This window comes from Plutella xylostella, chromosome 23 (genome assembly GCF_932276165.1).
Source record: "Plutella xylostella chromosome 23, ilPluXylo3.1, whole genome shotgun sequence".
Lineage (NCBI taxonomy): Eukaryota > Metazoa > Arthropoda > Insecta > Lepidoptera > Plutellidae > Plutella > Plutella xylostella.
The window spans coordinates 3,131,304-3,156,441 of record NC_064003.1 but is presented as its reverse complement, the minus strand read 5'-3'; the positions used below and the strand labels follow the sequence as shown (position 1 = coordinate 3,156,441).

At 37.3% G+C, this 25,138-nt stretch overlaps 1 protein-coding gene across 1 annotated transcript; it reads right to left on the bottom strand.

The window, feature by feature from the left end:
• Nucleotides 1-9,471: 9,471 nt before the first annotated feature.
• LOC105390575 (uncharacterized protein K02A2.6-like) lies at nucleotides 9,472-14,253 on the bottom strand. Its single transcript, XM_011561903.3, has 2 exons — nucleotides 11,424-14,253; nucleotides 9,472-10,896 (listed from the first exon to the last, which is right to left on the bottom strand). The coding sequence occupies exons 1-2, from the start codon at nucleotides 14,081-14,083 to the stop codon at nucleotides 9,687-9,689; spliced, it is 3,870 nt and encodes a 1,289-aa protein (XP_011560205.3). The 5' UTR covers nucleotides 14,084-14,253; the 3' UTR covers nucleotides 9,472-9,686.
• Between the last annotated feature and the right edge of the window lie 10,885 nt (nucleotides 14,254-25,138).

The window sequence follows — 25,138 nt, the reverse complement described above, 5'->3', positions numbered from 1 at the left end:
ACCGGGTATTTTAGTTTTAATAATAATAATAAAAAAGTTTATTCCGTGCCATCGCACACACACAGAACAAAAAAATAATGAAGAATAAGAAGTATAAATGAACAAAAAGTATAAATCATAATAACTAAATAAAAGCTTAATTGCAAATTTAGAAATAAGTAAATGAAAAGTGCTGTGTTTTTAATTCTTTTTTCTTGGTATTTAGTGATTAGAATTCTTTAAATTAACATAATATTACCATTTTATCATATTGTACTGCATCATAAAATTTGATATAAATTGGACAATTACCTATGTGCTGCAAGCATTTATGTCTATCTAGGTATATCTTTCCAAAGGCCACCAATGAAAGGCCTAGTTTCTAATTTGAGTACATAAATCAATTTAATAATCAATTTAAAACCGGCTTAGTGACAATCCAGCCAAAAACAGCGCTCCTTTATTTAACATGACTACTCAAATGAGTAATCGAGGGTATAGGTACCTACTTATCTAAAACATACGTGATCATCTTAATTATATATTTTTTTAAGTTTTCAATCATTGCATTAATTGAGTGGACTCTGCGAGTTCCGCGACCAAAGGTAAAATGTACTGTCAAGCTCAAACAATGTAACAAAATCTTTGTTACCTTATACAAACCTGACCCAATTTGCTACACAAAGCCCTCGCAAAAACAGATCTCCTGAAACCATTTCAATCTGCATCTGCTAACAGTATCTACCGTTAAGAGTGGGAGCGACCGAATCGAGCGCAAATTTGTGCTAGCCACCAACACTGGCAACTGAGGGTTAATCGACGTCTATTTTTCGAAATTTGAAAACAGGAACAAAAGGAGAGGGGAGGCGAGCGCCCTCCAGTATTTAAATTTAGAACGCGCATGCCGCGACGCGCTTGCATGCGTTCGTTCACATCCACTCGAAAGATACCTTCGCTTTTAACTGTTAAAAAAATATCGCATCTGTCGTTCGAATTTTGAAATGCTTTTTATTGATCCACGTGCCAAAGTTGCCAGTGTTTTTTAGATCGAATGTTTTGTTACAATATTTTGTTTTTATGTTCGATTAATTTTGTGAGGTTACTAACTCTCCTGAATAGTATAACTTTAATTAACAACTTCAAGGTATAAGGTCATTTTTTTAGATCTGAATGATTTAATCAATCGATAACTAATCCAGAACTGATTTTTTTACTATCAAGAACTATATAGGTTAGTCATATCCAGAACTAGAGCCGATTCCGAGTTTCCGAGACTTTACAAGATCAAATCAGATGTCTATCTCGTTTTGTCTCACTTTTTTACTCGAGCAATTATACGGCGCCTTCTTTCCGTCAAACATGTGACGTTCCCCTCCCCCCGCCCCCTCAGATACAGGGGGTTCACACAAACACACACACACACACACACATTCAGACAATTCCAAACACATTTCGTGTGCCGACCAAAAGAAGTCTAATGTTCTAAAAATAATCTTCCGGTGCTAAGAAAGAATTTAATATGGTTAATTCCGGCCAAGATTGATCGATTCTTCCTGTTCTCGTTAGAGCCCTGAATCGATTATTCGTTCTTAATGATGTAGGTTATAAACTGTGAAGATGAGAGGGCGATGTCGTCAAAATATTTGTTATTGACATATTTTATTGCTTTTATGCGTTTTTTATGTGTTTTATGAACTTCAAGGATTAAGCAGTTGTTTAGGATTATATTTTTGAAGTTTTAGTTTAAATGGCTTTTGAGTGTTGTGTGCGTGGTATGCCTACGTGGTAGAAGAATATTTAAAACAAATATGTTCACAGTTTTTTGTATATGCCTATCTAGGTTTTTTGGATGAATGCGTTAATTTTCATTGTATTTAGCGAATAGTAGGACTTATATTAAATCTAGGTAATTTGATTTAAAAACTTACCTGTTTTCTTAAATAATCCAACTTACGGATGTTCTCTACTTTCTCTTACATGAATGAAATGAAAGCCCCAATCAAAAACTTTGAAATAATGAAACGACGGAACCGAGAGTGTGAACTGGCCAATCAGAAGGCAGCTTCAAGCATTCCAGGCCGATACAGTCAGCTGATGCAACTGGATACGTCTAGACCTAGCTGAGAGATTGTCAGAAATGTCTTACAGACTATTTTAGACTTTATTCGACCATCTCTACAATGGTAAAGGGGCAAAAGTGGTATAACTTCACGCACACGCATTGAGCTTTCCTATGTGTGTTGGTATGAACGTGGCTGTATGTTTACAACATCCTAACTAATATTATAAATGCGAAAGTAACTGTGTCTGTCTGTCTGTCTGTCTGTCTGTCTGTTACTCTTTCACGCCAAAACTACTGGACGGATTTGAATGAAATTTGGTATACATACGGTCTAGACCCTGGGAAAGAACATAGGCTAATTTTTATCCCGGAATTCCCACGGGAAAACTTTTTAAGGCGAAGCGAAGCGCGCGGGAACAGCTAGTTTTTAATATTTCACACTGCTATGATCGGTTGATCGGTACAGGTTTTTTAAACAGATTGATAGACAGATTAACACAATGATCCTTAGATAAACAAGCTGGAGTGTCAGTTCAAAATTAACTTTGTTTTTGTATGGCCACCATCTTGTTTTTGCTTATAAGTATATTTAAGACTAGTGAAATGGACTTTCAAATGTTCATATCAAAAATGTATGTGTGCGTGCCATCATCGTAGAGTAGAACAATTGAGTTGCCGCACTTCTATACTTTTACTAATTTCTGCCTTAACCTACGTGGCGCTAATAGCATCGATAAACGATGCAATGTAATTTAGACCTTAATAAGTAGGTAGACAGAACCTCTATTGACTTTGCTGATAATTGTATGTAATTTTGTAACTCTATCTTTTTAGATTTTGAATTTAACGCCTTAGCGTTATTTTGTCGTTAGTTATTAGGCGTTAATTATCATGGATACAGGAATATTTTAACATACACAGGTACCTTATCCGTTACGCCACCACGACATACAATACAAATAATAAAAATACTGAATTACTTAGTGCATAAAAAATCAATTTCAGAACTATCAACAAGCTTTTCCTTCCGCTTCCACTCACTAGACAAAGGTTTATGGCAATTTAATGGTATCATAGTGACAGACAGACGGACCAGGCTCCTTTTCGTTAAATGTCAAAGAACTTCCGTGATACCGCATTTAGACATGAGGGGACAAAAATCTCGCTAACAAAGTCATAGAGAAGGGAGTTCCACTCTGCAAGACTATTAATGCATTGATTTAAACTTCCGATTCAGAAACAGGGTATTTTTTTCACATCATATGGTTATTTCTAAAAACACAAACTACATAATGTAAACTTAACATTAAGTATTATACTACTTAACAATTCTTTACTAACATTATTTACTATAACGATATTAATTAAGTATATTTACATAATGGACGAACCTTTCATTCCGATCTCTGCCATAGGTACTTTCACATACTTTTTGAAATGGTCATGTGTTATGGATCTGTCTTAATTATGCTAATAATGTTGTGTGTTTCGGCTACAAAGATGATTGAATGAAAACTTTCCAAAGGTTGTCTGGAATAGATCGCTTACCCTATTAATTTGTAATGTAAAATTTATAACTAATGTACGAAGAAAGCTGGTAAGTACTCAATCTTTATCTGTTCAGCCGTGATAAAGTTGTACCTATGATCGATTTTTATTTAAGTTTTACTTGTTATCTAAGGTTTAAATTTTATCTACATTACCAACCTATGGATTTACAATACACAACCAATAGGCATGTAACATCATAATAACATACACATAAAAAAAACAAATGTTTTCAAAGTGCAGCAGATACACAAAACCTGTCACAGAGTGACGCAAATTCTAGTGAAAAGTCGATAGGAATCGAATTCTATTTCAATTCTAGCGAGTGGGTCCACTAATCTGTGGCTTGCAGTGATGTAAGTGACACCTCTAACCAATCCCATAGCTTCATCCCCAATTTCTTTTTTTAGTCACGCCTCATGTATTTAAGTGTTTAATTTGTTTCCGGCGTCAGCTTGTGATAAATGGTTCCCTATCAAAGCTGGTTTATAATGTTGATACTTAACTTGGATTTAGTTTAGTCTGTATTTAAGTTGGTGGGTCAAAGTGAAACTGATTTTTTTATTCCATTATTTATTGAAAAAAAAACTGACGTTTAATGGTTTGAAAATAGAAATTTGAATTAAAATACCTACTAAATGCAAAAAAGGATATTAAAACAAAACATTCATTCCATAGTAACTATGCAACTATTGCATTGTAACTATTGCAATCTATAAAAACTGCACTATCTATACATAAACTAAAGCTCTTTTTAAAAACAAACGAACACACTACAAACCAACCTATAAATTGTAAAGGAGTGTTGATTGATTATTCCGTGCGCCGCGGCGACAAAGATTGACAGGGGCGACTGATAGAATATTTATATTCTGTTTTACGTCGCGGCAGCAGCTGACAAAATTGATGATCTCTAGTGAGACGGTTTGATGTAGTTTACTTTATTAGAAACAGACAGCCAGATGGTGTGAGTAATTTGAATGTCTGATAAAATTTTGTGAAGTTTATTTTGTATTTTTTCCGCCTGAGTAGCTGTTTTGAAAGATTTAGGTAGTTTTTTCTATACTTATCTAGATAAAGTATTTGTGTTGAGTACAGTGGGCTGCAAAGACACGTGAAGCCGTTTATACCTACATAACGTTTACCATTTCACATCGTAAACCTCTGCTAACAAGCATGACCTTATCAAACAAGTTACAATATTCGATAACCACTCCACTACGCTCAAGCACGTAAGAGGTCACTTGAAACTCGAAGCCAGTAACGTATCAAAGGATTAATTCCAAGTTAGCCACGCGAACCGCGCCCGAGCCCTGATCACATGCATCCTTCGATGAAAACTGGTCGAATTCAGACTGCCATCCTAACTAATATTATAAATGCGAAAGTAAATTGTGTCTGTCTGTCTGTCTGCCTGTTACTCTTTCACGTCAAAACTACTGAACGGATTTGAATGAAATTTGGTATACATACGGTTTAGACCCTAGGAAAGAACATAAGCTACTTTTTATCCCGGAATTCCCACGGGAAACTTTTTAAGGTGAAGCGAAGTGCGCGGGAACAGCTAGTTTATAATAAAGCAACGGAAGTGCGAATTTTGAATTTTGACTCCATTCGAATAGTGGCGAGTAAACGCAAATTTGTATTGCGCGAGGGTTTCGCCACCTAGCGGTATATGCGCAGCACTAGCTATGTACCTACCAACCATAAAAATTTGCGTCGATTTACACGGCTCGATCGGTTCGGAAAAATCTACACTAGACCTTCTGTACTTCATCTTCTTCTTCTATCGTGTAAAATGCACTAAGCTAACTTCCTCCAGTGTTTTGCTACTCTTATTGCGAGATCATTGGCCTTCATCAGGTCTCCTTGACTGCATTTTGGGGCATCAGGACACTCTATAAGGTGTGACGTTGTCTGGAGGCTTCCGCAACTGCATAGAGTGCTGGCATTGGCTGGGAGCATATCCCATCGCCTTAAATTGTCCTTCGTCCGGGCAACGCCAGCCCGGAGGCGGTTTAGAGTTTTCCATACAGACCACTCTTCACCCCCTCCAGCAGGCAGCTCCTCGGCTGGCTGGACAAACTGACGCAAGTGGGAAGTATCGGCTCTCCAGCGGCTCAACCTAAACTCCTGCGCTGTCTCGTTAGTCAGCGGTTCGGTTGTGACGAAGCTTCTGCGTGATTTAAGGCGCTGCTGCACTGGAACATGACCATACAGAGGATGGCGCAAGTCGTTCAGTTGTTTCCAGCGCTCTTTGGCCGCAGCGGCCTGTCTGCGAACCGCTGGCGGTGCTATTCCAGCGAGCAGGTATAGCTTATCAGTCGGAGTTGGTTTTAAGCAGCCTGTAACCAGCCGACAGGCCTCATTAAGCGCGATGTCCACCTTCCCAGCGTGAGCCGAGTTGTTCCATACTGGGCATGCGTATTCTGCCGCGGAGTAACTTAAGGCTAGGGCTGAGGTTCGTAGGACATGCGGGTGAGCCCCCCAAGTTCTACCGGTCAGGCGACGAAGAATGTTGTTTCTTGCGGCCACTTTCATCTTTGTGTTGGTGCAATGGGCTTTGTAGGTCAAGGATCGATCCAAGGTAATGCCAAGGTATTTAGGGTTCGGGCAGTTCTCGAGCCATTGACTCTCCCATTGCACGTGAAGTGGGCGCGTCGCCTCGCGATTCTTCAGGTGAAAAGCACATAGCTTCGTCTTGCTGGGGTTAGGACGCAATTGGTTGGCCTCATAGTAGGCAGACAGCTCCGCCAGTGCAGATGTCAACCCCTGCTCTACACTCTCGAAGGTCTTGCGCTGACATGCCAATGCGAGGTCATCTGCGAACAGTATATGCTTCATACCCGAGATAATCGGCTGGTCGTTGGTGTAGATGTTAAATAAAAGAGGGGCCAGAACGCTACCCTGTGGTAGCCCATTTTTTTGACGTCGCCATCTACTGTCCTTTCCCTGGTGAGTTACGTAAAACCTTCGATTACTCAGCATCTGTTCTATGACACGATACTGTACTTCATTTGGGTACTATAATACCTATTTAATCTAGAACCTCTTAAACTTTCACAGACGGAAAAATAATCTGCTTCTTTCATAACAACATTTAGGTTACTTTACTAACTACTTACTTTAGGTTACTTTTCCGCAATGTTTCTACATAGCTACTCCCACTTTCTACATCCATTATGCCATTTTTAAGTATACATACATCAAAGCTAACCGTAGAGTAAATATCAATTCAGAATAACGAGTTGTGTGGAGCCCTATGGCTTACAAAGTAAAGGAAAATTTTAAATAATAAATAATAAAATAATGTCTACACTGAGCCGGTGCAGTCATATAACCTCGTATGCCGTGTGTTTAGTCAGTGGCGGATTAAGAGCATCGGTGGCCCTAAGCACAAAGCCTGTGTAGGCCCCTAATTTAGAACAATTTGTTCCTTGACAAAGAGTGACAAAACAGTTTAATAGCTAAAACGTCCTTACTAAACTATAACTTTTCTATAAAAAAGGATGTAAGTAAAACATTTAAAAAAAAATTGCTTGTCTTAAAGGCCTACGACACGCGCAAGTATCACCACCGTTACAACTGCGCAGGTACGCCGAGCTATCACACGGCACATTAGAGTATACAGGGTTATTGGTAAGTAGACCGGATCCTTTCAGGAGGGAGAGCATATCTCCTTAGAGGAGGGCATTTCCAGACGATTGAACCCAATAATGCATTATCCGAAACTTAACCATTTCTAAGATATTTAATATTCAATTTTTTTTTTATTTTTTTGCCAAAATTTTATTCTTAAAAGCGAAAATAAAAAAAAATAACCATATTTCAATAATTTTTTTGGTTGTTTTGCATAAGTTACACCTTAATAAATAATTTTTTTTGTGCACTTCACCTTAAAAACATGTTCAATTAATAAGCTTTCAAACAAGATAATTCAATATCAAATCGATTAAGGTATCACCGAGATATGGCCTGTAAATATCTTAGAAATGGTTAAGTTTCGGATTATGCATTATTGGGTTCAATCGAATGGAAATGCTTTCCTCTATCACCTCCTGAAAGGGGTCTACTTACCAATAACCCTGTATATGCACGGCACAGTTAAGTACGCGCAAGCCTCATTTTTGTCAAAATCATCGGCGTGGAAACTAGAAACAATGTTTCCCAATGAGGAACTATTTTTCCAACTGGTATATTTTCAATGTTTGCAAAAATCTGCTATTCCCAAAAATCAAACCGTACACGATCGAAGTGGACAAAAAAATAGCTGTAAAATTGAAAAAATCATTCACATGTTAAACTACTAAAGGATTTAGAGAAAAAAAAAATAACACGCTCTCACGCCTTGTACTAATGTACTCCCTTGCGGGGTAGGCAGAGGTGCATTGCTGCACCCACTTTTCGCCAGAGTGTTATGTTAGTCCCAATGTAATAGGGGGCGGGGCCAATTGCCATTTTACGGGCACATCCAAGACCCGAGAACAAATATCTGTGTTTAAACAAATATCTGCCCCAGCCGGGAATCTGCCCCAGCCCCGAAGCGCGGCTTGCGCAGCCGCGCTTCGGGGTTGGCGCGGTATACAGTTTGACCACCCATTCGCACAGTATTCCATGTACAGTACAAGCCGGCCTGCGCAGGCAAAACTGTGGTGATACTTACGCGTGTGGTAGGCCCTTTACCAACCACACGCCAGGTATTCCGTGTTTAAACCGGCCTGCGCAGGCAAAACTGTGGTGATACTTACGCGTGTGGTAAGCCCTTTACCAACCACACGCCAGGTATTCCGTGTTTAAGCCGGCCTGCGCAGGCATAACTGTGGTGATACTTACGCGTGTGGTAGGCCCTTTAATCAGAGCAAACTCATTACATCGGACATATTGTGGATGAATAAAATGTAGGTATAAAATGAAACAGCAGCAGAGGATGGGGGCCCCTGGAGACCCGGGGCCCCAAGCACGTGCTTGTCGTGCTTATAGGTTAATCCGCCACTGTGTTTAGTGTTCAAGTGCATCTAGAATTCTAGACTCTAGAGCTAGAATTCTAGACTCTAGAGTGTAAAACCAGTTTTACTGTGCTACCACGTTGTCAACCTAATCTAACTAAGAAATTAATATTAATAATCTGAAAGTCTCAACTGTAGATGATATAAACCAACCTTTAAGGTTTTCAATGCAGCAGGCCAAAAATATCTCACCTGAAATCAATAGATGCTTTGGGTAGAAAAGTTTAATTAAAATTGTCAATGAAGCGAAAAAACAAATTTCTTTACCGTTTAGTCGACATCGCATTTAGTAATTTACTTATTATAACTCACCAAGAAGTTAGGGAGTGAATGCAGGGGAACAAGAAATATTATGTTTTTATCAAGTGAAATAGACAATTTTTCATGGATAAGGTGGAAACTTTGTAACTTAATAATTACAAAATTAAGTATTTAATTAAATGTTTGGATATAAAAAAGCAAATAAAACGGCAAAATATTAAAAGTTATTTTAAATTATATTTTATTTAATAATTCGTGTTTAATTAAAATGTGTAAACACCACACCACGATTTTATACCGTTATTTGGTACAGAAAAAACGATTGGCCGAAAAATATATAGCTGAAACAACATTTGAATTTTAAACAAGGGCAATTATCGTAAACGTTAAAAAGCTGTAAAACCCGTAAATCAGTACTGAAGTTACACCCTCTGTAATTAAATACCAGTATTTAATGGTTTTCAAGGAGTAACCGAGAGTGAGACTGTGAGCTATTATAAGTTTGTCCTATGTGTTTATCTATTCTGTCTGTAGCCTTTTTTTTAATGAATATTTTTCTTACGGACTTTATCGTTATTAAGTTATTGCTCGATATTCCAAATAAATAACAGATTGGGAAATTCACACGTTTTATTGATCAAGATCACAGTCAATAATAATTCACAGAGTAGGTAACAATCAACACATGGCATACAACTTGACACACACACAGACTATACATAACACCTTTCCCCTAAGTTATTGAACAACAATCATGAATGAATCACTACAATTTTTATGATCGACAGACACAAGTACTAATTAATCAGTTTAATCACCAATAAAATACTTTACATTCCTAAAATATCTGACCATTCTTCTGGTGGTGGAATAATTATGTCTGGGTCATTCTCATCTCCCTCATACTCTTGGTGTCTCTGTGTCTCATTGACAGGGGGTCTGGTCCTCAGCATCTGGTCCACATGCCGGCGATGCCTCACACCTCCGTCGGTGGTGACTTCATACAAGGCTGGCGCCAGCACGGCTGTTACACATGCACGTTGCCACTTGTTGTTCATATTGTACAGTCTAAATAAAACATGATCTCCAACATTAAACCTTTTCTTATTTATCTCTCCTCCTTCCTTCTCAGCTGTTCTATCCTCTATGTCTGTTCCGGTATTAGCTGCATCCAGTTCTGGATGCAATACTGTAAGTGCTGTGCGAAACTTCCTGCCATTTAGCATTTCAGCTGGGGTCTTGCCAGTCACTGTGCTTGGTGTAGTTCGCATATGAAATAGCATTCTCGCTACTCGCTCTAACCAAGGTGCATTGGATTGTTTTTTTAGCTTAGACTTGATAGTCTGTATCATCCTTTCAGCCTGGCCGTTAGTAGATGGGTGGTACGGCGCTCCCGTAACGTGTTTAATGTAGTTCCTGTCAATAAATTCCTGGAATTCCGTGGAAGTAAAAGCCAGGCCATTATCAGAAACAATGGAATCTGGTAATCCATTGTCAGCGAATATGTCTCTTAGGGCATCAATTACGGCTTTGCTTGTCATTGCTGGCATAATTCTTACAACTGGCCATTTGCTGTACGCATCAACTACCACGAGGAATGTTTTGCCCATGAATGGACCCATGAAATCGATATGTACCCTTGACCATGGTCTTGTGGTACCCGGCCAACTGTGTTCTGTGGCAGGTGGATTGTTCCTATTCAACAGGCACTGCTCACAATCCCCTACCATCTTCTCGATGTCTGTGTCTAGAGCAGGATACCACAGGTATGCTCTTGCCATCATTTTAGTTTGCACGATACCACTGTGTCCCTCATGTAACCTCTTCAATATGTGTCTTTGTAAACTCTGTGGGATAACTACTCTATTAGCCCATAGAACACAGTCTTTACTTAGTGAAAGGCAGTCCTTTCGCCTCTGGAAAGGAATCAATTCCGGATCAACTGTATTTGGCCATCCATGTAATAAATACATTTTAACCTTTTTCAACACTTGGTCTTTCTCTGTTTCTTTTGCTATCTTTTTTGAAGTAACTCCCAATTATTTATTTATTTATTTATTAACATTGCAGTGATACATAGGGTACAGAAGAATTCCCACAAAACCAATATTTTTGGTTTGACTGTGGGTAGACGGTGACATTTTAATTAAGCTGTTATTTAAAAATTAACAAAATAAACAATATATTGACTGTGTCAAGTGAGCAGTGCAAGGAAGGCACCACTCTCAATCATAATAAGTTTTAAGTAAATGTTTTTTTAATAATGTTTTAAATAAAGATAATTTTTTCTCATTTTTAATACTTACCGGTAATTCATTATATAATTTGGGTATTTGTTTACAGAGCATTCTTCCACCAAAATAATTATTTGTATATGGTATTTGGTACCTTCCTTGCACAGCCCCTCTTGTGCCGCAAGTATGCTGGATAGGTATTTTATGTTCTTCACTACCATGGCTGTTTACAAGGAGGAGATATTTATGCTTAAGGCTTGCTGGTAAAATGTTACATGTTTCAAAAAGGATTCTATAATCGTGGTTACATTTAGCTTTTGTCTTTTTATCAATGAATCTGTCTGTTCCAGTAGAAACACATCATTTTCTTCTTCAATATCTTCTTCTGTGCATGGCGTAGGCCATCTGCTCAAGCTATCAGCATCTCCCATCTGTTTTCCTGGTCGGTATTGTAACTTGTAATCAAATGTATTTAGCGTTAGCGCCCATCTCAACATTCTTGGTGATACCAATTCTGGGATTGATTTGTCTCGCCCAAATATCCCAAGCAATGGCTTGTGATCTGTGAGTATCATGAAATTCCGACCCAACAGATATTGCCTGAACTTCTTTAATCCGAACATGATAGCTAGGGCCTCTTTATCAATTTGAGCATACCGTCTTTCATGGGGCTGAAGAGTCCTTGAGCTCATGATGACAGGCCTCTCTGTGCCATCTTCCATTTTGTGCACTAGCACCGCTCCAACACCGACCTCACTCGCATCACATATCATCATCAGCTCCTTTTCTAAGCTGTAGTGCACAAGTGTCATATCACAGGTCAGAAGAGCTTTAGCATTGTCAAAAGCTTTCTGTTGAACTGTGCTCCACTGCCATTTGACATTTTCTTTCAAAAGCTTGTATAATGGTTCCAACACAACTGTTTTATCCTTCAAGAATCGCTCATAAAAATTATAGAGCCCAAGAAAAGCTTTTAGTTCTCTTTTGTTCTTAGGTGCTGGTTTCTCTGATATCTCCTTAACTTTATCTTTAGATGGGTGGATCCCTGCTTCATCAATCTCATAACCCAAAAATGTAACTCTTTTTGCAGCAAATACACATTTAGATTTGTTTAACTTCAATCCGACCTCATCTAGGCGTTTAAGCACCGACATCAGTCTTTTATCATGTTGTTCTATTGTACATCCACTAACTACAACATCATCAAGCAGACAGGCTACTCCATCAATGCCAGATAGTATGGAGCACATCAGCCGTTGAAATATACCAGTAGCTGCGTTTACACCATAAGCAAGACGGTTCATTTTCATTAATCCTAGTGGTGTATTAAGTGTCAGGAGCTCTGCTGTTGCTTCAGTGACCTTCAGTTGATTGTATGCATGTTTTAAATCCAGCTTTGTAAATATTTTACCTTCAGCCAAGGAAAAGAACCCTTCGTTTGCTGTGGGCAGCGGATAACTATCTGCTAAGCATACTGCATTCACTGTACTTCTATAATCCCCGCATAATCTCAGAGATCCATCAGACTTTGGGACAATTCTAAGAGGTGTAGCCCATTGTGAATGCTTCACTGGAGTAATTATTTCATCTGCCATCATCCTCTTCAGCTCTGCATTTACCTTTTCACGAAGTGGGAATGGTACGGGTCTTGAACGCAGGAATACTGGAGATGCATCTTTTTTACAATCAATCTGAACCAATGGCCCACTGTACTTATCCAACTCGCCACTAAATAGCTGTGGAAACCGCTCGCTATAGTCAGTACTTCTCTCGTCTACTGAGTTAATCCCATGCACTGAAATTCCTAGTGCATCAAACCAAGCACGACCTAGTAACGCTGGCCCTTTTCCACAACTAACTATTAAGGGCAGCTTACTACTCTTTTCCTTGTAAGTCACGTTAACCATCGTCTCGCCCCTGATTTTCAGTTCATCATTCGTCCAAGTGACTAACTTGCTGTTGCATGGCGTCAGTGGTTCACGAAACACACTTTGATGTTGTCTGTAGACGCTGTGCGGCAGAATGGAGCGCGCCGAGCCCGAGTCCACCTCCATGACGAGCGGGATGCCGTTGACAGTCACCTCTACCATGAATGGCTTCACGCGGCTCGCGCCAGACACCTCATGAACACCAAAACTGTCCTCGGTATTGTTTTCGGCTTCTTCATCTGCCCCCTCACAGTGACAACAAAAATATAATCGCGATTTTTGTTTGTTTACATCGCAAACAGCTTTCGTGTGACCTTTTTTGTGACATTTGTAACAGGTTGCGTTCCGAAATCTACATCTGCCGGAGTGACTTTTAGCACAATGCACACATTTGGCAACTTCTTTTGATTCATTCGTGCTGTTAAATCTTGTATTGACTGCGTTCACCTCCATCGGCTCGCCCTCGCCTCTGCTCATGCTGCTCGGGGCGACATCACAATGGGTTCTCGACAATAAATTATTCCCATCAGTCTGGTTATTTTGCTGAATTGATTCGTAATTAAGCGCTTGCTGCACCACTACGTCGAATGTAATTTCTTTCACTTTAATTTTCAGTAGTTCCTTCCTTAAACCTTCTTCTCGTGCTCCTAGAATAAGTTGTTCCACAATTCTTCGCTCTAGATCCACATTGAATTGGCAACGGGAACTAATGTCACGTAACGCCGCTACGAAGTTTGTAACCGATTCATTAGGCTTCTGCTTCCTTTTGTAAAACTTTTCAGTTTCTAAAATTGGATGCGGTGTCGGCACGAAGAATTTATTTAGGATTTCTACTATCTCCTCAAATGACACTTCACTCGACTTCCTTGGTGCTAACAGTGAAACAATCAGAGCAAACGCCTCCTTTCCACACTGAGACAAGAATAGAGCTCGTTTCTGCACGCTTTGCAATGGTCCAGCAGCTTCCAATGCGAAGAAAAGTTGCTCCCTGTAATTCTCCCATTTATCTTTGTTGGGGTCGAATTTTCCGGGCATAACTGCACTTGCAATGTTTGCTGAAGCCATCTTCTTGGTTTATTCGTCGCCACTATTAAGTTATTGCTCGATATTCCAAATAAATAACAGATTGGGAAATTCACACGTTTTATTGATCAAGATCACAGTCAATAATAATTCACAGAGTAGGTAACAATCAACACATGGCATACAACTTGACACACACACAGACTATACATAACAATCGTAAGAGTCAGACATAAAAAATGGTCCATTCGTAAAATTTACCACTGCTTTACACAATTTTACATAAAACTTCTGACTCTTGTTTCGACTCCTAGTCAAGCGCATTTAGGAACAAATAAATTAGTTACTTGCTTGTTAATAGGAATCTTGTGTAAGTAACTTGCCTTATACGTAAAAAAGGATTTTCGGAGGTCACCTCCCAAGGTGAAGGTCGGACTGAATGTGTCAAAACTAAGCAACGCCATTGGTGTGCGCTATGACGCTTGGACGTTATTCGTCTATTGTAGATTGTGGCGATGATGCGATCACTCTCATTGGCCACCACTTTTGTCTTCTTTCATGATCTGAAGCGTTATATTTGGGCAGCTGTCAGGAAAGAGAAAACAAACAAATAAGCATCACTGTATCTTGAGGCCATTCGAGCTTGAAACTCAAATTGGTGCAGGCCTTCTATCTCTATTACTTAACAGTTTTTAGTCGCAAAAACCTGTATCGGCGAATAACCCTTAAACGGCTATGTTTCGTTTGCGAATACCTACTAAGGTAAATAATAATTGTGAAGATAGGTATCAAAAAAATAATTGAAGACTACTTTATTTGAATTTGATTTAAATTTTTTACTTTACAAATTGGTGTTAAAAGTCAGAATAGTGGAATAAGCAGAATGGTACATATTCTTACATAAAGTCCTTCTTATACTAAAACATAACCCTATCTTTTATTTTGACTTCCGTCATTGGGTGACCGTTCAAGTGAAATGATCGAAAAAAAAACTGTCAGGCGACCATTGAAGCACAAAAGGGCAGCCAGTTAAACGATGCCTTTAAAAATGAACGGTAATTTTATGAAACCTTCGCTTTATTTGCGCAACGCAATCCGCATTTCGAAGGGATGAAAGGTCTAATTAATAACAATTGCTGTTTAACGAACCAGATCTTCTCCTTGGAGGAAAAATCCACGGATCTTTTTACCTTTTCCTTTGCATAGTCATTGCTATTCACGTTAACGCGCGAGTAATGTGTAGTTACCTCGTAGTTTTTTGTTTTTGTCTGGCGTTCGCAAAAATGCGCGTCTTTGTGAATATCAACAGCTATTACAACGTGGTTTTTCTCTGTAGCAATGTCTTGGTTTTCTTTTGTTCGAGGTTTGCTTCGGGGATGTTTATCTTTATTGTTTATCGTCGGCATGTCAGGATCATAAACGAGCGGTCCTTGTTGTGAGTTACGTTCGCAAAGTGAAGAGCCACTGAATATATTTTTGTGACATTCCCGTTTAATATTTCAGCAGCGCTTGAGTTTTTTTTTATATCTTATACTTTGTTACCTTTTATTTACCAAAAAAATAACTATGTTACACAAAGTTTGGTATAAATAAAATAAATAATAATAAATTTGTTTTTGCAAAAAATTTGGTTTTCTGAATAGTATACAATAAAATTCACACTATTACAGAGTTTACAAATTACATAAAACAGACATAGGTAAGTATCTCCATTGAATAATGAATAAAATAACTATTAACTTAATTTTAATTTTAAATAAAGTATTTCTTGTTCTAATGTATCTCTTCCCATCACACCAGATATTAATATATGTTTTTAAGAATATTAATCATAATTCTAGTCAACTAATTTTATGAGAGGTCTCTCAGACGTCAACCAATGCAAAACGGTTAACAATCAATACGATCAATCAATGTCACACTGCAGCCTGCATAAAAAGGACTGACAACGAAAACAAAAACTGGTGGACGCGAGCTCAAAAATGAAGGTGTAAAAATGGCCGGTGAAAAATTATTTCGCAACGATGAAAAATGCTCCTGGTTCCTAGTCTGTATTACAGGTGCCAGGTAACTAGTTTGTACTGGATTTTGAATCGATCGGAAACCAACTAATAGCTCTATACAGGGTAAGTCTTTCGTAGATGCATATCTGAAAGTAGGTCATGATGATCATCATTCTGAAAAACATTTGTTAAAAAGACCTCCTTCCATTTTCATTTCATTTATCATTTTCCAAAATTAAATTCTAATGAGACTAAAATAATAATGTCCTCCTAGCCGAATTTCGACCACGGCGGCCAATCTCAATTGAGATCAGCCATCTACGCAGGAGTAGATTATAGTGCCCAAGTGTGTGCGCAGTACACAGGAGCACTCTCTGTTCCATCACTCTCATAGCCCAATGGGACGGATTGACCGACACGACTGGAGAGAGCTAGGCGCAGGACCGACTGCTTTACATGCCCATCCGACAGCATGGATCGTTTCACTGTTTCGGACATCAGGTGATCAGCCTTCTATGTCCTAGCCAAACTTAGAACCACAATTTTAGAAACACAAATTGATGGTCCCACCCGGGAATCGAACCCGGGACCTCTGGGTCATGAAGCGAAGCTTCTACCACTAGACCACAGAGGCAGAGACTAAAATATAGCATATAAAAATGGCAGAATAAAACTCTGCAGGTTTTATTTATTTAGGTTAGGTTTATAGGTTCTATCAGGTGCACAAATTTCAGTAACATTACAATCCTTTGTCCCTTTATATTCCCTGTGTAGCAATAGCGTTCTATGCAGGCTAAAACATAAGCTTACCATTCCCAATAATTTAACTCTCTAAATAAGGATTTTCATTAGAGTTTATCCCCTGAAAAGGTTATACTGAAATTAAGGGTTCATTCGGGGGAATTTATTGACCTACCTGTATTTAGTTGGAGTTCGTTAGTCGTCCTTTATTTTAACTATTTTAATTCCTTCCATGTTGTTTCCTGGGAGCTCAGCAGTGGTTACAAAAGCTCTACATTCGTAATGGGGTATATCAAGGTTATCGTATCACATTATTCTATTCTATTCTATTCTCTGTGGGGGTGTAAGTACCTGTACCTGGCTCTCTCGAGTGGAACCTTTGTGCATATCCACAAGGTCTAAACTGCCTTCCTAAGCTTGGACCATTTCCCACCCCGCTGGTCCACTGCGGGTTGGTGGGTTCACATATCTAGATGTGCTAAATCTAGATATGCAGGTTTCCTCACGATGTTTTCCTTTACCGTAAGAGCGATGGTATACATTGTACTTAAGTTAAAAGAACTCATTGGTACATGTCAGCGCCGGGATTCGAACCCGCATCTCTTGCGTGAGAAGCGGGCGCTTACCCGACTGAGCTACCACCGCTCTTATCATATTATTAATTTTATAAATTTTGGTACTTAGTAAGTGTATTAATAGCAAAAGTTGCAGAGTAAGAGTAGACGGTACTTACTCGAGAATCTTTAGTACAGGTATACATAAATGAAAATGTTTACGTTTTCTGGCATACTGTAATGTTCCATCGATGCCGAAACATTAACTATTTCGCAAATAATGAATTAAAACTACGACTGGATGTTCCGGGGAATTTGTTGCGCTTTGGAAGGGTTTTCCCGTGGGATTTTTGGAAAAGTTGTCTATTAAATCATTCAGGGTGTCGGCTAACTTCGTGCCAAGCTTCGTTGTACCGTTTTCGGATCACAGAATAATCAAGATAATTATTCTGAGTGTAGGTGAGCCTTAATATTGATATCGGCGAGTTGAGGGTAGAGGATAATATCCACGTAAGCGAGCAGCGCGTGGGCACTTTTCACTTTTGTGTGAGCAGCCGTGGTGAGCAGACGGTCAGATTGAGGGGGTGATCGGTGCCGTGAGGACCATGCGCGTGGAGCCGAGGCGGAACACCGTGTGCGAAGCTAAGTGACCTTTTTATTTACTTTTGGTCTCTCGTATATGATTGATAAGTTATTTATACACTTTATTTCTTGATGGACGCTAACCCACGGCTGCAATTTCCATCACACTGGTATAGGGATTAGATAGGTACACTAAAGGTCTTCTACCTCGCTCATTCAGTATTTAGCTAGCTAGAGAAAAACCTACACATTACACATTCCCTAGCTTTGGTTCAACTTATTTTAGTTTAGAATAGGGACTTCTGGATAGATACAAATAGGCAGAAGCGGGCTGGTGATGATGATGATGATGATTATCAAATAACTAAAACCTGACAATAGATCTCACTTCAAAAATAATAAATTCTTATCAAATAAAAAATATACACCTACCTTCAAATTTGTTCTATGGTTCTTTGTTCAAATTATTGATTTTTCATTAGGTAAATAAATACTTCTATAGAATCTATGCTATAGTAATTATTCAAAGAATAAAGTAGATACATACTTAAATAAACTTTTCAAAGATGATTTATTGTAGTATCTATATGGCAGAGAAGATTATTTGACTTTGAGTTTAAAAACAAGTAACAGCGCAGGGAAAGAATTGATTGACGGATAAATTTACTCTAATAAGTGTCAAGATATCACAAATAAGGGTCCTAGATACTTAAACTAAATCATTTCTGGTCCTATATTGCTCAATAAATACAAATGGCTTGAAGGTAGATCAGATTCCTGTCCAATTTGCATATTTTCAGAAAGTTATGTAAATTCTTACCCATAGAAGTGTTTGTTTCCTTGTTAAATCAATAAATTCTAATGTAAATAAAGATAGCACGGATATAGTAGGAATAAAGTTAGCTAGGATATATTTATTACAACTATTTATAATATATTTGAATAAGTTTATATAATATTCACTATTTCATAACAATTATCCTATATTCCAATAAGATCAAAGAATATTCACTATTTCATATTATATATTTAATCTTTTAAAATAATACCTAAATCACTTCCCACTTGGCTACAAAATTAGAGTCATATTATTATATTTTCAAATACTTATCTATTATGAAATTCATGATTTAATAAAGTTACTATACTGTAAATTATTGAACTATTCTAGTTTCAGTTAATTTATGATTATAAATATGATTGTCCCTTTAGCTTTGACAACATGTATTCATGTTGATTTATTTACATGAAATAAATATAAAACATGTAAATATATAAGGTTAGGAGCAAGGGAAGTGATTAATAAGTTGGTCGGAGGAATGTCCAAGTCAATGGTTGTGTTCCACGAGGGCTCCGATTGAATATTTGCTATTATTTATCTATTTTAGAGTCTTATATATTGATTCAATCGGGTGTAGTGATCAAGGCCTACAAAGCGTATGGAGGGGCTTCCCTTATTAACCAACACCAAAAAACATTATTATCTATATTATTATCTTTATGTACTTACCTGTAAATATGTATTTATCGTACAAATAAAAGTTATACATCAAAGTTGTAGTATATAGGTCAATAATTATAGGCAGGTAGGAAGTATGTAATCAGTTCTAGGTCATAGTTTTATTTAATTCACTATCTTTCGTTTATTGGGTTACAACACAACGTAGGGTTTCCCTGGATGTTTCATGGCCAATTCAAAGCAGTATTTGTTTCACTTTTATTTCACTCAAGTAAGTTTTGTTGTAGTTTCAAATATCTTCTTAGTAAATCCAATAGGTAGGAGTTAAGTAGGCAGGCGGTAGGGCGAAACGTTACAATACATGACGTCTTCAGCTATCATGAAACTTTAAGCAAAAAGCGACATAATTTTTTGTGCTGGCGATATAAGGGCCATGCTGTAGTTCATTAATTGCTGCTAATTATTCCACGTACTTTTACAATGAAGGAAAACATTGTGAGGATAGAATCCAGATGTGAAAAAACGGCGACACGGCTCGCGACCTATCACGTGAGTACAAATTGAATGTACTTACGGTGAAAAGCGGGTGACTTGACGCTTGTAAGCTACATCTGTCTACCTCTTCGGGTATTACAGTCGTGACCATATAATTGTATTATATCCTGTAACCAATAATACATATTTATAGTAGCAGTAGTAGCACCCTAATCTGCACGATAATGAGACGTACCTAATTAAACACAGTCACAGTTGAACCGAGAGAAATCTGCGCATAGAATTACAGTAACTCATCCGACTAATTATCAAAGGTAATCTAGTATAATTACGCAATACGCATGCCTGGTTTGGTTAGCTACAGGGTGGATGTTTGACCGAGAATAATAGAATAGAATAGATATACGTATATTTCTATACTTACTGATTTTAATTAAAAAAAAAAAAAAAAAATATCCTGCCTGGTTTGGTTAGCTACAGGGTGGATGTTTGACCGAGAATAATAGAATAGAATAGATATACCTACATATATTTCTATACTTACTGATTTTAATTTTTTTAAAATAAATAATAAAAAAATATCCTGCCTGGTTTGGTTAGCTACAGGGTGGATATTTGACGGAGAATAATAGAATAGAAGAGATATATAGGTATTTCTATACTTACTGATTTTATTTTTTTATAAAACGAATAATAAAAAAATATCCTACAGAACTGTTTTTATTACCTTACTACGTAGACATAGGCCATTTATATTTTTTGAAAAGACGACATACCTACATATACATAAAATTAAATAAATACGTGTGCGTTTTTGTACCTTGTTGAGGTCCAAAAACCGTTTCATCATAGAGGAAATAAAATAGACTATCATAGAAAAAACAAAGAAATGTGCTCCATTATTTCCTTCTCTTTTTAAGATATGGTATGTATTTCCGGTCTTCCTGTATGTATCGTAATTACTACAGCATCAATGGAGATGGAATATACACACCCCCCAGGGGTATAGTTTGGTATTAAACCCGTGTTTACAAACTCCATTTGACCTCTGATATAATAGTACCTGTACATCTACAATATACATCACTACTAATGATGGCTTTAGATCTTTAGATAATACGTGCTTTTGTTTTTCAATACAGGAGGTTCAAAGAAATGTATTGTAACTTGAACATGGAACAGTCGAAGTGGTGAAAGAATATGGCTAAGTACCACGGGTAAACCATTTTGAGAAGCGACTTCATTCAGCTGCATCACATACATCATTTCTTCATTAGCCTATAGCAGTCCACTGCTGGACGTAGGCCTCTCCCAAAACACGCCACTGGATGCAATCTTTAGCTTTCTGCATCCAATCATAACCAGCCACCTTTCGCAAGTCGTCACCCCATCTAGCCGGAGGGCGTCCCACTCCAGAACACGTTTACCCCATCGGTTCTTCGACAGATGTGACCAGCCCACTGCCACTTAAGCTTACTAACTTGGTGAGCTGTGTCGGTGACTTTAGCATTATAATACATTTCTCTAATTTCTTTCAGAATCTCAAGACAAATAAAGGAACTCGGCACACACTAAGGACGTCCAAAATATTACTATAACACCCATCGTTTTTTGCGTAGGTTAAAATGTGTAACTCTATTTAGATTTGAGCAAGCAGCCGCCTCAGCCACAGGTTTCAATTTCGAATTTACATACATCTTATTCGGCAAGAAAAACTCCGCTCCTAATTTCCCGCCCGATTGCGTTCGTAACTGAATCTATATCTTTCTGGGTCAGCTTTTGACTTGGACTTAGGATTGGACCCGATTAAAATTATTATCAGTAACTTTCCCTTATTACAAGAACTGACCCGTCTTATTTATCTATAGAAAGTTTTATTTATCTTTGTAAAATATAATTGTAATCTGACGTTTTTTTATATAATTAGGAACATTTTATCCTTGCACATTCCAATGTATGTGAGAAAATATGTCATGCAAACGGTAAAATCTATGCTAAATAAGAAGTAGAATAATGATATTTTTTACAATGTGTTTGACTATGTGCCCCTTTACAGCATTTTAATATTTTAGCATTTTATTATTATATATAATTGTGTATTTTAACTATTCTATATTCGTAATTACTTTGACTGTATATGGGTTTTCTTGTGATATTGCCTGAAATAAATGATTATTATTATTATTATTATGCGTATAGTACCTACACTCGCGAGCTATGAAAAGTACCACCAGCTACTGGCGTTCCATATATCAATGGAACTTTTTCATTGCTCGTGAGTGTTTAATGTCGTACTGGGATCCCACCACTCTATATCTTATCAGCGAAGCAAATCGACGGTAGGGCGCCATGCTCGAATACAAAATAGCGCGAATCTAAATACCGAATGTTGGTTTCTCGGAGGGTGCAAACTTGCGGATTAGACAGGTTTTACAGACTTGAGATTAGATTTTTTTTTCAGTTATCAAGATGGTTTGTTTACTATACCGAGTGTTGCAATAGCGGTGTAGTAAGCCAAAAGAGAGTGTATCGGGGAGTGAACAAACTAAAACAAATTTGTTCAATGATTATTGGTTTTATAAAAGTTGTACAGGGATGCCGCTCTGAGTCACACTCTGTACTATACCAAGTTTGCAACAACCTGTATATTACATTACTTTTTCACTACCTATGTGTTAACGAAACGATATCATTATTCATAATCGTCCTCGCCTTATCCTGTATCTGATACATATCATATACACTAGTGTCACCTTTCACTGGTGATCAGAATAAGAAGGATACACTATAATTTATCATCCCTATGACCCAATCCTGACACTGTCTTTTGTCTTCGACCGTTGGGGCGACCCTTAGTCAATAATTAATGTGTGTGGGTAACCTTTAGTTCACCAATTTCGTATTAGTTATTTGGGGTTAGTAGGAAGGTACGGGTGTAAACTATTTGTTTTGCTACTCCAAGAGTGGTAGGTAATTTTAATTATACTATGATTGTGTTTAATATTTTATTCCCGGTCAAGGCATGATTATTTGTTCCACATAATAAAAGTGAATGTATATAACACATTGGTTCATTATTTCGAAGTTGTAGTTGCAATACAGTAACTTACTACGTTCACATTGCCCTATATTCAAGAACCTAACTGAAAAAACAATATGTAAAATTATGGTAAATAAATAGGCTTAAGTAAATATTTCCTTTTTTCTTTGATACAAAAATGGCAAACACGCTCAAGCATTCAGTCTTTTGATTAAAATTCGTCGACGCACTGTCATGTAATGTAAGAGCCTACTTTGATAAGGCGCGGCATTCACAGTCGATCGCGTTTCGCAATTTATACGTAACGCTGATAACGAACAGGCGAGCACAAAGAGGGACTTTCTGTAAATTCTGAACACGGATGTACCTGTAACTAGTACGGTTGAGGTTCTCTTTCGCATGTAGGTATGTATATGTCACGCTTTTAGAATTTAGAACTTCCCGAAAATATAATAAGAAATATTGTAAAAACCTCGATAATTTTATTAGACAATTGTGTTTTTTTTTAACCTTAACAATACAATTATAGGTTCGTCGAAAAGCAAAGACTATAATATAGTTATATAGGCATCCGTGGTGAAAAATTATTATTTATGCAGAAATATCGATTATTGATTATTTTAAATATTGGTTATGCGAAACATCCAGCTCTACGCTGTGTATTTTATTATCTACAAGAAGGACGTTAAAAAAATAATATAGCATTGATTAAACCTCTTCTTTCTTAATATGAATTCCTGAAGTAAATAAAAACGTAGAATTTTACTTTAGTTCAAGTTTTAAGACGTCTTAATCCGGGTACGGAGTGCAATTTTAAGAGTCGGATAAAGTGATATATAAAGTTTGTACGTGAGTTCAAGCCAAGGAGATTTATGTGAAGCATCTAATGTTGTAGGAAAAATAAATTGTCTTCCTGCTTTTCAATTGGTTACGCGTGGAATAACCTGCCGGGAAAATATATCGGTAATACATTATACTTTCAAAATGTGTTTTGCTTAGTTTAGGAAATAATATACCATATTAAATTTATTAGGACAAAATCAACACAGTTCAAACTATTATAACTGTGCCTAGTTATATACAGTGTATATACCTAACTATAATATATAGTGTTAAAAATAGTATATTAAGCCTTTTGAACAACTTTAGTCTGAAAGTTTTAAAATTAGCATCTGTTAGAGTCTTACACAACTCTAACTTTACAACGGGTAATAGATATATATATATACATGTTAATTTAATATATAATAATAATAAAATAATATGTGGGGACATCTCACACACGGCCATCCAACCCCAAGCTAGGCCGAACCTGTGTTATGGGTGTCGGACAGCTGATATATTTACACAAATATATAGATAGATAGATACTAATTATAAATATCAACAGCCAAGACCCGGGAACAAATATCTGTGTTTAAACAAATATCTGCCCCAGCCGGGAATCGAACCCGGGACCTTCGGCTCAGCAGTCAGGGTCACTAACCACTACGCCATTCGGCCGTCGTATATATATATATTAAATTAACATGTAGCCCTTTATGAATGTAGAGTAGTAAAACGAACGACTTCAGTGACAAAAACTACAAAAAATAATTGTTGCCGTGACCAACTTATTTGGAGCACTTGTTTCTGTTGCAAAGCTAGCGTTGTTGAACTGTGCGCTGTGACTTTCAACTGAAACTGAACAGCTAAACAGCATTAAATTACAATTTCACCTATTAATCTTAGGCGCTTGTCTAAAGCGCTATTCAGGTAGGTTTAATTAATTACTTTTGTTGTTAATTCAGTACCATTGGTAAGAGTTGGCTGATGTATGTCGCTTATTAATCAACCTATATTGTTTTAAAATTGATAAAAAGTCTATATACTTACCTAGAAAGGTATAAAATCTTTCATTTCATTTATATTAACGTAAAGATAACAGCCGTTTATGAAACAAAATTTAATAAAAACTTATTACGCAATAAGAAATACAATTAAGTTATAACGAATCTGTCCTTCCTTCGGCGACCCTTACTAAACGAATAATAATTCATTTTTTTATTAAAGTCTTCAAAATATTGTTCTTCAATCTTTTGTTTCGCCTTTTATAGAACAAATTGTGAAGTTTTTAATAACAGATGGCTGAAGGTCTAATAGAAGACAATTGCTTCAGGCCGTAAGCACAGAGTCTGAAAATATTGTGAAATTAATATTCCAAATAAAGAACTTTCAATATTT